The sequence below is a fragment of the Pyricularia grisea genome (assembly GCF_004355905.1).
Source record: "Pyricularia grisea strain NI907 chromosome Unknown Pyricularia_grisea_NI907_Scaffold_1, whole genome shotgun sequence".
NCBI lineage: Eukaryota > Fungi > Ascomycota > Sordariomycetes > Magnaporthales > Pyriculariaceae > Pyricularia > Pyricularia grisea.
The window spans coordinates 6910274-6921867 of record NW_022156716.1 but is presented as its reverse complement, the minus strand read 5'-3'; the positions used below and the strand labels follow the sequence as shown (position 1 = coordinate 6921867).

Below are 11594 nucleotides of genomic sequence, written 5' to 3'. Positions count from 1 at the left end.
ACTGGTTCGTTCCATCCTCTAGTCAACCGGGGACGGATGCTGCAGTTGGTTTTGGGCCGCAAGTCTTGGCTTTCTCCGTGCACCCTCCGTGTTTGCTGATGAACGCAAAACCATATTCTTAATTTTTTTTTCTAAATTTTTTGTTCTATTTCTTTCTTTGCACTGGACGACTCGTTTTCCTTATCCGATCACGGAAAGGACGAAAACTAAAGATCCGATGACGTGCCTGTGCTTTTTTACATGGGACTCTCGTATTCATTTATCATCGATGCAGCCAGCCTAGGCCGGATGTTTTTGATTTTTATTGTTTACGGGTAGCATCCCAAGCATCCTATCTATTGTTCGTTATTTTTATCTTCGGTAGTCCGGGCTAACGGACGAGCGTGCCGTCCGATCTTAAGATGTGATAGAGGCGCTTGGTCCCTTGAACGAGGGGAAGGGAAGGGAGGGGGAGAAAGGTACACAGGAAAAAAAAATAAAAAAAAACCTCGATGGGAAAATCAAAGATGCCATGGTTCCTGGCTGGGCGGGAGGCGGACAATGTGTTGGGGATCTGCGGCCAAAGTGTCGAAGAAAAAAAAGGCGCTGTGGTGGGTTGCTAGAAACATCTATGGCCAGGCCAGGGACAGATGGTGGGGCAAAGCAAAAGCCCCTCCACCTCTCCCTTTGAAAGCCTTGCCGGGACGGGGGGACCCGCCGGGTGTGAGAAAGTTTGCGGCATTGACTGCTCAACAAATCAGTATGTTGGAGAATTGAAATCCACGTTAGTGTGGGTGGAGATCTGGGCCATCTTTGGGTCCTGAATTAAGTTTGACAAGATGAAGATTCGAGTCAAAATGGCAATTGTGCCTGGTTATTTTTGCCAATGGTTAATTTGAACTTGAATTGAGAAATTGCGATTTTTTTCAGACATTACCATCGAATGCAAATCATTACATGATCCGAACTTATGCTAGGTTCTAGTTGCAGTGTATAGATGATAGAGTTCTCCGGTTTTCCTTGTGTTACTCTGCGTTGGGTGTGGTGGTGGTCAGCCAACAGACGAACGCTTGGGAGCAGAGCACCTTATCCCCTCAATTCGGATGTATATGCAAGCAACTTGTTCTTTTGCAGATCTGGAAATAGTGGACTATATTGCCGTGCAGAGGTTTGTGTGGTTACAGTTGGCAACATGGCGCCGCCCGATGTTTGGGGCTTGTCAAAGATTTTTCTTTGGATATTTACTTTGTTTTTTTATTCGAATATTCAATGGGTCATCATGCATCAGAGTTCAGCTGCGGTGTATACAAGAATCCTGAGGTCAGCTTATCTTGCAGTACACGTATTGTCTGTTCGGCACAGGGGAAGCAACGGCTGACCTTGGCTGGTCCTTTTGGCACTCCTCCCGGCCATCTCACGGTCTATCCGTAGAAATAAGTTTGAATCCATGCAAGTAAGTTTGCAGAGCCTAGTCTCAAATAGGCATATATGGATGGGGGTAATACTCTGTTTTGATCGAGTGTTTGACCTGTATGATCGAGAAAGCATCACCGATGACCACCAAACTCGGATCGAGCTCGTCCCTTGCTTAAGCATGTAAACATAGCGATTTCCAGAGTAACATGACAGATTTGGGTTTAGTCCCTGTCTCGAGTTGTTAGCGCTGTCGAGGCGGAATCCAATTTCACCGGCCTCGCAGTGACAAGTACCTGCGAAGTAATTCTCACCACTTACACAAGAGAACCGGCGCCTGTGGCTGTCCTAGCGCATATGCGCCTTCTCTTCTTCTTTTCTTCCTTTGTATTTTTTTTTATTTTTCGTCCCCTACCTTTTTCGTTCCAGACTTGCCCATGTCCCTGGCCCATCCATCGAGTGCAGCTGTCCGCCGATACCGAATAAACGGGATGCCCTAGAGGTCGTGTGTGCTGTTCGATAGCACGGGTAGCTTCCCCACACAGAATGTGAATGTCCGTTCTTTGTAGTACTTCGTAGTATTGAATAGTCGCCCTGGCCCTGGTGACGTGTGCGTCAAGACCTCAAACAGTAACTCCCGGCCGTGGAAGTACCCTAGAACACATCCCTGCAGGTCCCTTCCCCAACACCGAAAATTGACACAATCCCATTGCAGGGGCTCGGAGGGTGATCGAATTTTTGCTGAGTTCGGTGGCCCGAGCGCCCAATTTGCCGGCCTGCTAGTGGCCCCGTTCTGAGCCTCGCACCAGTCGGACCAGCGGTTTTTGGGGAAACAGCGACAGGGATCTGCCGAAAAAGTGGTGAATACTTTTTTCTCTTGGACAGCCATTGCGCTGAAAGGGTTTAATTCTTAACTGGGGTCTTTCCCATTCAGATCGCTCCGCCCCGAAGACCTTTTGCATTTTCTATAGATTACTCCTGCTATTCTTCACAAGCCGGTCACTGCCATCCCCTCTCTATAGATTTCCTTTTACACTTCTTTTACCCAGACCCCCTCCTGGACGAAAGAAGTAGACCGGAATCTTTTCGCCGTCTTCAGCTGTCGACTTGCATCCTCCGGCCCCTCACCACATATTACCCAACACATCGGGTGGATCCCATTCAAAACCTACGTCAACCTCCGACTCTACAGCTTTTCTTCGGAAACCTCCGACTCTACAGTTTTTCTTCGGAAACCAGAGACAACCTTCGTGTTCTCTTCATAGCTCCGCTCTCCGACCCAATAGACTTGATACCCAACATCCCACATCAAATTCGATTAGAGGAGTAGACACTCGCATAAACCGGCCAATAGCTCCCACCGAGGATCTTCCCCCCAACCATAGTTTTCAAGCCGGACTAGAAACTGCCGGCTGAAGCCAAATCTGGCCAATCAACTTCCTGTCTGGAGCTTAGCTGCTCGGACGACTGCACGACTCGTCGGCATTTCATGACTGCGGAGGTCGCCAGCTCTGCTACAGATTTCTTTTTCTAATACCCCCAGCAGAGGCTACAGCCAACCGAAGTTTAGCATGGCTGAGACAAATGGAACCGCTGCGGCTGCTAACAGCTCCCGCCAGCGCAACGGCGCCAATGGCGTCACTGTGCCTGTGGCCAACGGCAAGGCCACTTACGCTCAAAGGCACAAGATTGCCGACCACTTCATTGGCGGCAACAGGCTAGAGAATGCCCCTCCGTCCAAGGTCAAGGAGTGGGTTGCCGCACACGATGGCCACACAGTTATCACCAACGTAAGTCGTTTGCAAGCGCGATTCTTTTGCTTGGATGACAGTAAGCTAACCCTCGATCTTTACCCTCACAGGTTTTGATTGCCAACAACGGTATCGCTGCCGTCAAGGAGATTCGGTCGGTGCGAAAATGGGCATACGAGACGTTCGGAGACGAGAGGGCCATTCAGTTCACGGTGATGGCCACACCGGAGGACTTGCAAGCGAACGCAGACTACATTCGCATGGCAGATCACTACGTCGAGGTCCCTGGTGGCACAAACAACAACAACTATGCGAACGTCGAGTTGATCGTCGATGTTGCCGAGCGCATGAACGTGCACGCCGTTTGGGCTGGTTGGGGACACGCATCCGAGAACCCAAAGCTGCCCGAGTCTCTCGCTGCCTCGCCCAAGAAGATCATTTTCATCGGCCCGCCTGGCTCCGCCATGCGCTCGCTCGGTGACAAGATTTCCTCTACAATTGTTGCTCAACACGCCAAGGTCCCCTGTATCCCCTGGTCAGGAACTGGCGTTGATGCGGTCAAGATCGACAAGAAGGGAATCGTCACTGTCGACGACGACACTTATGCTAAGGGTTGCGTCACTTCATGGCAGGAGGGTCTTGAAAAGGCCAAGCAAATCGGCTTCCCGGTCATGATCAAGGCTTCTGAGGGTGGTGGTGGCAAGGGTATCCGTAAGGCCGTCTCCGAGGAGGGCTTTGAGGAGCTCTACAAAGCCGCTGCCAGTGAAATTCCGGGATCACCTATCTTCATCATGAAGCTTGCAGGCAACGCCAGGCATTTGGAAGTGCAGCTTCTTGCTGACCAGTACGGCAACAACATCTCTCTCTTTGGTCGTGATTGTTCCGTCCAGCGAAGGCATCAAAAGATCATCGAGGAGGCCCCCGTGACCATCGCCAAGCCAGACACCTTCAAGGCCATGGAGGAGGCGGCTGTCCGTCTCGGTCGCCTTGTCGGCTACGTCTCGGCTGGTACCGTTGAGTACCTGTACTCGCACGCTGATGACAAGTTTTACTTCCTGGAGCTTAACCCTCGTCTCCAGGTCGAGCATCCCACCACTGAGGGCGTCAGTGGTGTCAACCTGCCCGCCTCGCAGCTTCAGATTGCCATGGGTATCCCTCTCCACAGGATATCCGACATCAGGCTGCTCTACGGTGTTGACCCCAAGCTCTCCACCGAGATCGACTTCGACTTTAAGAACCCAGACAGCGAGAAGACGCAAAGGAGGCCATCGCCCAAGGGCCACCTGACTGCCTGCCGTATCACCTCTGAAGATCCCGGAGAAGGTTTCAAGCCGTCGAACGGTGTCATGCACGAGCTGAACTTCCGCAGTAGTTCAAACGTGTGGGGTTACTTCTCCGTCGGTACACAGGGTGGAATCCACAGTTTCTCCGACAGTCAATTCGGTCACATTTTCGCCTATGGCGAGAACAGATCTGCGTCGAGGAAGCACATGGTCATTGCTTTGAAGGAACTTAGCATTCGTGGTGACTTCCGCACGACTGTTGAGTACCTCATCAAGCTCCTGGAAACAGAGGCTTTTGAGGAGAACACCATTACCACTGGCTGGCTGGACGAGCTTATCTCCAAGAAGCTCACTGCGGAGAGGCCGGACAAGATGCTTGCCGTTGTGTCTGGTGCTGTCACCAAGGCTCACCTGGCTAGTGAGCAGTGCCTCAATGAGTACAAGACTGGTCTGGAGAAGGGACAGGTCCCATCCAAGGACATCCTCAAGACCACATTCCCTATCGAGTTCATCTATGAGGGCGAACGGTACCGTTTCACTGTCACACGCTCAAGCAAGGACAGCTACCATCTCTTCATCAACGGCTCAAACTGCTCTGTCGGTGTTCGCCCTCTCAGTGACGGTGGTCTACTGATTTTGCTTGATGGCAAGAGTCACAATGTCTACTGGAAGGAGGAGGTTGGTGCGACTCGTATTTCCATCGACAACAGGACTTGCCTTCTCGAGCAAGAGAACGACCCCACGCAGCTGCGCACTCCCAGCCCCGGTAAGCTGGTCAAGTACACCGTTGAAAGCGGCGACCATATCAAGGCCGGCCAGACCTTCGCCGAGGTTGAGGTCATGAAGATGTACATGCCTTTGGTGGCGCAGGAGGATGGTACAGTCCAGTTGATCAAGCAGCCTGGCTCAACTCTTGAGGCTGGTGACATTCTGGGTATACTCTCACTTGACGACCCCAGCCGTGTCAAGCAGGCTCAGCCATTCCTGAACAAGCTTCCCGAGTACGGTAACCCTGTCATCACGGGTAACAAGCCCGCTCAGCGCTTCAAGCAGCTGCACAGCATCCTCGAGAACATCATGCTTGGTTACGACAACACCACTGTGATGCGGGACAGCCTCTTGCAGCTCATCGAGGTCATGCGTGACGGTGACCTCCCATACAGCGAGTGGAACTCGCAATTCTCTGCCCTCCACACCCGTATGCCGCAGAAGTTGGAGGCTCAATTGAGCCATGTTATTGACCGGGCTCGGGCGCGCCAATCCGAGTTCCCCGCCAAGGCCTTGAAGAAGACATTCTTCAAGTTCATTGACGAGCATGTTGCACGCCAAGATGCTGGTCTGCTCAAGACTACTCTGTCTCCTCTCGTCGATGTGCTTGATCTTTACGAGGAAGGACAGAAGGCGCATGAGCTGAAGACCATGGCGAACCTGATCGCCCAGTTCATCGAGACTGAGAAGTTGTTCTCCGGTCGCCGTTTGCAGGACGACGACGTTATTCTGAAACTCCGTGACGAGAACAAGGACGACATCCAGAAGGTTGTTCAGACAGTCCTGTCACACAGCCGTGTCCCTACCAAGAGTCTTCTCGTGCTTGCCATTATCGAGGAATACCGCCCCAACAAGCCGGACGTTGGCAACGTCACCAAGTACTTCCGTGACGTGCTCAAGAAGCTGACAGAGCTCGAGTCCAGGCTAACCGCCAAGGTTTCCATCAAAGCTCGCGAGGTCCTGATTCAATGCTCTCTTCCCTCGCTCGACGAGCGTAAGGCGCAGATGGAGCACATCCTGCGCTCGTCGGTTGTTGAGTCACGCTACGGCGAGGCCGCGTATGACCACCGTTTCCCCAACATGGATGTGATCAAGGAGGTTGTCGACTCCAAGTACACTGTATTTGACGTTCTGAGTCTCTTCTGGGCACACAGCGACAAGTGGGTCTCGCTGGCTGCGCTCGAGGTCTACATTCGCCGCGCATACCGTGCGTATGACTTGGGCAAGATCGACTACCAGTATGATGAGGAGGACGACCCTGTCTTCGTCAGCTGGGACTTCGTGATGAAGCTGAGTGGTGACGTCGAGTTCGGAATTGGCGGTCCCCTGCAGTCCGCTGCTCCATCTTCTCCGGCTACCCCGAACGAGTTCACGTTCAACCGCGTCACTTCCATCAGCGACATGTCATACCTTGCCAAGAAGACGGCTGAGCAGCCCATCCGCAAGGGTGTCATGGTTGCTTGCAAGTTCTTTGATGATGTTGACGACGACCTGCAGAAGGCCTTGGAGAGCCTGCCCATGAAGGGTAAGCTCAAGAGGCTGGGCAGCAGTGGTCCCGCCGCCGCTATCGCCTCTCAGCTCGACAACAAGCGTCGACCGGCAGCCGCAGCTCGTGACGACGATGAGCTCACAGCCGTTGTCAATGTTGCCATTCGCGATGCCGAGAGCCGGGATGATGACGATATCCTTTCCCGCATTAAGCCTCTGCTTGCCAGCTTCAAGGAGGAACTCGTCGCTCGCCGTGTCCGCCGCATTACGTTCATCTGTGGCAAGAACGACGCCTCGTACCCGGCTTACTACACCTTCCGTGGTCCCAACTACGAAGAAGATGAGAGCATTCGTCACAGTGAGCCTGCTCTTGCCTTCCAGCTTGAGCTTGACCGCCTGTCCAAGTTCAAGTACAAGTCGGTGTTCACTGAGAACAAGAACATCCACGTGTACGAGGCCGTTGGCCGAGGCGTTGATACTGACAAGCGGTACTTCACACGTGCGGTGATTCGGCCCGGTCGTCTCCGTGACGAGATTCCCACGGCTGAGTACCTGATCTCGGAGGCGGACAGAGTCGTTAATGACATCTTCGATGCTCTTGAAATCATCGGCAACAACAACTCTGATCTTAACCACCTCTTCCTCAACTTCATCCCCGTATTCAACATCCACCCTGGCGAGGTTGAGCATGCTTTGGCTGGATTCTTGGAGCGCTTTGGCTCGCGCGGCTGGCGTCTTCGTGTGTCACAGGTCGAGATCAGAATTATTTGCACTGATCAGAGCAGCGGTGCCAAGCTTCCCATCCGTTGCTACATCAACAACACATCTGGCTTTGTTGTCAAGGTCGAGCTGTACCACGAGCGCAGGAACGACAAGGGCGACTTGATCCTGCACTACATCTCGGGTACTAGCAAGACGGGTGCTCTTCACCTGCTCCCTGCCAACACCCCGTACCCCACCAAGAACTGGCTGCAGCCTAAGCGGTACAAGGCGCACCTCATTGGTACCCAGTACGTGTATGACTTCCCTGAGCTGTTCAGGCAAGCCATTCAGCTCAGCTGGAAGAAGCTCGAGGCGCAGCACTCGCCTATTGCCTCCAAGAAGCCAGAGGAGGGTGAATGTACCCACACTTTGGAGCTTGTCCTCGACGACCAAGACAACCTGCAGGCAATCGAGCGTGAGCCTGGTACCAACACCTGCGGAATGGTGGGCTGGATCATTACGGCCTATACCCCCGAGTACCCCAGCGGTCGTCGCTTCGTGGTTGTCGCAAACGACATTACCTACAGCATTGGATCTTTCGGACCCAAGGAAGATCACTTCTTCAACAAGTGCACAGAATATGCCCAGAAGCTCGGCATTCCTCGCATCTACCTGTCGGCCAACTCGGGTGCTAGGCTTGGTGTCGCTAATGAGCTGATTCCCCACTTCAAGGTTGCCTGGACCGACCCAAGCAACCCCAACAAGGGCTTCGACTACCTGTACCTTTCGGAGGAAGCCAAGAAGAAGTTCGAGGAGACTGTCATCACCGAGGAGGTCACGGTTGATGGCGAGACCCGTCACAAGATTGTCACCATCGTTGGTGCTGAGGATGGTCTTGGTGTTGAGTGCTTGCGTGGCTCTGGTCTCATTGCCGGTGCCACTAGCAGGGCGTACAACGACATCTTTACCTGCACCCTGGTTACCTGCCGTTCAGTCGGTATTGGTGCCTACCTTGTCCGCCTTGGCCAGCGTGCTGTCCAGATTGAGGGTCAACCTATCATCCTGACCGGTGCCCCTGCCTTGAACAACCTGCTTGGTCGTGAGGTTTACACTTCCAACCTGCAGCTCGGTGGCACCCAGATCATGTACCGCAACGGTGTCTCGCACATGACTGCCAACGATGACATGGAGGGTATTGCCAAGATCATGGAGTGGATGTCATTCGTTCCTGACCAGCGCAACAGGCCGGTTCCCATCATGGCTCCTCTGGATACATGGGACCGTGAGGTTGAGTTCATGCCTCCTCAACGCCAGCCCTATGACCCGAGGTGGTTGATCGCTGGTAAGGAGGATGCCGATGGCTTCCAGTCCGGTCTCTTCGACCGCGGCTCCTTTGTCGAGACCCTCGGCGGATGGGCCAGGACCGTTGTCGTCGGTCGTGCTCGTCTCGGTGGTATCCCCATGGGTGTCATCGCTGTCGAGACTCGGGCTGTGGAGAACATCACTCCTGCCGACCCGGCCAACGCAGACTCGATGGAGCAAGTCACCAACGAGGCCGGTGGTGTGTGGTACCCCAACTCCGCCTTCAAGACTGCTCAGGCCATCAACGACTTCAACAACGGTGAGCAGCTGCCTCTCATGATCCTTGCCAACTGGCGTGGTTTCTCGGGTGGTCAGCGTGACATGTACAACGAGGTTCTCAAGTACGGTTCGTTCATCGTCGATGCCCTCGTCAAGTACGAGCAGCCCATCTTTGTCTACATTCCGCCGCACGGTGAGCTTCGTGGTGGATCGTGGGTTGTTGTTGACCCCACGATCAACTCCAAGGTCATGGAGATGTACGCCGACAAGGAGGCCCGTGGTGGTGTGCTTGAGCCCGAAGGTATCATCGGTATCAAGTATAAGAAGGAGAAGCAGCTCGAGACCATGGCTCGCTTGGATCCTGTCTATGGTGACCTCAAGAAGCGCATGCTGGCTGTTCAAGCAGCTGCGAAGGACAAGACAGGCGCAGCAGACAAGGAGGAGCTTGAGAAGATCAAGAAGCAGATGACGCAGCGTGAAGAACAGCTTGGCCCTATTTACCAGCAGATTGCTATCCAGTTCGCCGATCTTCACGATCGTGCTGGACGCATGAAGGCCAAGGGTACCATCCGCGAGGTCATTGAGTGGAAGGAGGCACGTCGCTTCTTCTACTGGCGTGTGCGCCGCCGCATTAACGAGGAGTATCTCATCCGCAAGATGTCGCGTGCCACTGCAGGACCGGCAAAGACAACCTCGGCCAAGATCTCGGAGAGTGCTCGCAAGAACCACCTCCGATCCCTGGCTGCCTGGACCGCCATCCCCGACTTTGACCATGAGGACAGGAAGGTCGCAACTTGGTATGAGGAGAACTCCAAGATCGTTGAGGAGAAGCTCAAAGCATTGAAGACGGATGCTGTCGCTTCTGAGATCAGCGCTCTCATCCGCGGTGGCACTTGGACTCAGGAGGAGGTCGAGGCACCTACCACGCCGGCCACCGAGAAGAGCAGGGCGGCTCTGGAGGAGTCAATGGAGCCTAAGAGCCCGACAGGACCCGTACCAACTCAGAATGGCCTGAGTGCATCATGGAAGGGTGTCAGGGACGTGTTGCGTACGATGCCTGTGGAGGACAGGGATAAGATTCTTCAGTTCCTGAAGGAGTAGGATATGAGATGTATTTGAGATAAGGGGGAGTACAGCCATGGTAGTATGGCTGGGGGACTTCGGCGTTGAGGGGCGCAGTTGTTGTCCGACATGCTACTCATGAGTCTGGTGTACATTACGATTTGTGTTATTTGTTGTCTTTTTTACGAACGATTATAGGATGCTACTGGAAATACCACCATCCATGAGGGTGGAGTACTCTGGCGGCGGTTGGTTTGTTCTACTATTTGGGCTCTAATAGTCAATTTTTTGGCACGAATGAAAAATTTCATTTCTTAATTATACAAGAGTTGTCGTCCGAGAATTCTCATGTGCTAATCTGTATGTCCATATGTGTTTATTGCGTGACCTAGTTGGCGAATAACTAGGTAAGTATCTCGCTGTATGTCGCCGATGGCCGATTCCCAGGACAACATAAGTTTTAAAATGTTATTGATGATGCTGATGCTCAAATGCCCGCTTAGGCAACATTTTTCAGAGAGAAGGCTAGACACCATTTCACTCCCCTTCTTTTTTTTTGTTCTTTTTTTCTCCTCTCGAAAGGTCAGACGCTACCTCTTGGCAGCCGCTAGCTGAACCGGATATGGTGTAGATATGGGATCTTGCCGGGTTGGTGCGTGTGACAAGATTGACATGCATCTCGCCAAAATGCTTGCAGTACATTAGCCCAGGAGAGACTGCCGACATTCAAATATCCTTGTTCATGGAAGTCTCTGCTAAATTCGGGATGGAAGCCTAGTGCTTCTACAGAGATGCTCCACCACATTCTTCCACCATAGTAAGTAGTCTAAGGTTTTATTTGTGCGATCAAGATCGTACGAGCTAGGTCAATGCCCGACTCATCGTGATGGTTTATCTTAATTCCGCCGCTATTTACGCCATTCGGAGATCATATTTTGTTTAGATTTTGGGGACTCAAGGAGACGTTTTCTCTCATTTCAAAATTGCGTCTCAGCAGCTTGTAGTATCGCCTCCGTTTCCACCTTTTATTTGTTTCTTTTTAGTGAACGCAATGAGCTCTGCTTTCCACTAGCCTTGGCCTATTTTTACGCCTTGTCTTGGCCCATGTCTTACTCCGAGGAGAATAGGTATGTTTGAATGTCTTTGTTGTTGAGCTGGGCTGAAAAGGCCAGAGATAGAATCCAGTTCGAAACAGAACATGAAGCCCGAGCAAATGGATCCCGGGTAAGGCGGCATCATATGACTTTGGCTGTCGAATGAATGCCTTATCGAAGCAACGAGCAGCCAGCATTGTGGACAACCTCGCAGACACCGAAGAAAGAAAACAAAAACATTCAAATTTCCCATCCTTCTGGCTCATGTCGGCCTTTCTGCCAAGGTCGGAAGGGCGATGTTCAAAGCGGGCTTTGCCGACTTCGAACTAAAAAGCTTCCTTGGTGTCAAAATGTATGGAAAAGGGGAAGCTAACGCGGTGGCTAGCCACGCGCGACCAGCTTCACCATCGCCAGATGGAATCCAAAATCCCGCGCTAAGGATTCGCTTGGACTGCTTTTCATCTAGGAGGCGA

At 52.6% G+C, this 11594-nt stretch overlaps 2 protein-coding genes across 2 annotated transcripts; one reads left to right on the top strand and one right to left on the bottom strand.

Moving 5' to 3' along the window:
• Nucleotides 1–1888: 1888 nt before the first annotated feature.
• On the bottom strand, nucleotides 1889–2281 carry PgNI_02110 (uncharacterized protein; the record flags this gene model as incomplete). The annotated part of the gene is made up of 1 exon (XM_031122177.1): nucleotides 1889–2281. One exon carries the CDS (start codon nucleotides 2279–2281, stop codon nucleotides 1889–1891), a length of 393 nt encoding a protein of 130 aa, XP_030986981.1.
• A 193-nt stretch (nucleotides 2282–2474) lies between these two features.
• PgNI_02109 (uncharacterized protein) lies at nucleotides 2475–10324 on the top strand. The gene is made up of 2 exons (XM_031122176.1): nucleotides 2475–3182; nucleotides 3254–10324. Exons 1-2 carry the CDS (start codon nucleotides 2964–2966, stop codon nucleotides 10064–10066), a joined length of 7032 nt encoding a protein of 2343 aa, XP_030988288.1. The 5' UTR covers nucleotides 2475–2963; the 3' UTR covers nucleotides 10067–10324.
• Nucleotides 10325–11594: the final 1270 nt, after the last annotated feature.

Bases quoted from the DNA above. Each gene is read 5' to 3' on its own strand.
- PgNI_02109 (XM_031122176.1), top strand. From the start codon at position 2,964: ATGGCTGAGACAAATGGAACCGCTGCGGCTGCTAACAGCTCCCGCCAG. The intron at 3,183-3,253 runs GTAAGTCGTTTG...TTACCCTCACAG, and splicing joins GCCACACAGTTATCACCAAC to GTTTTGATTGCCAACAACGG.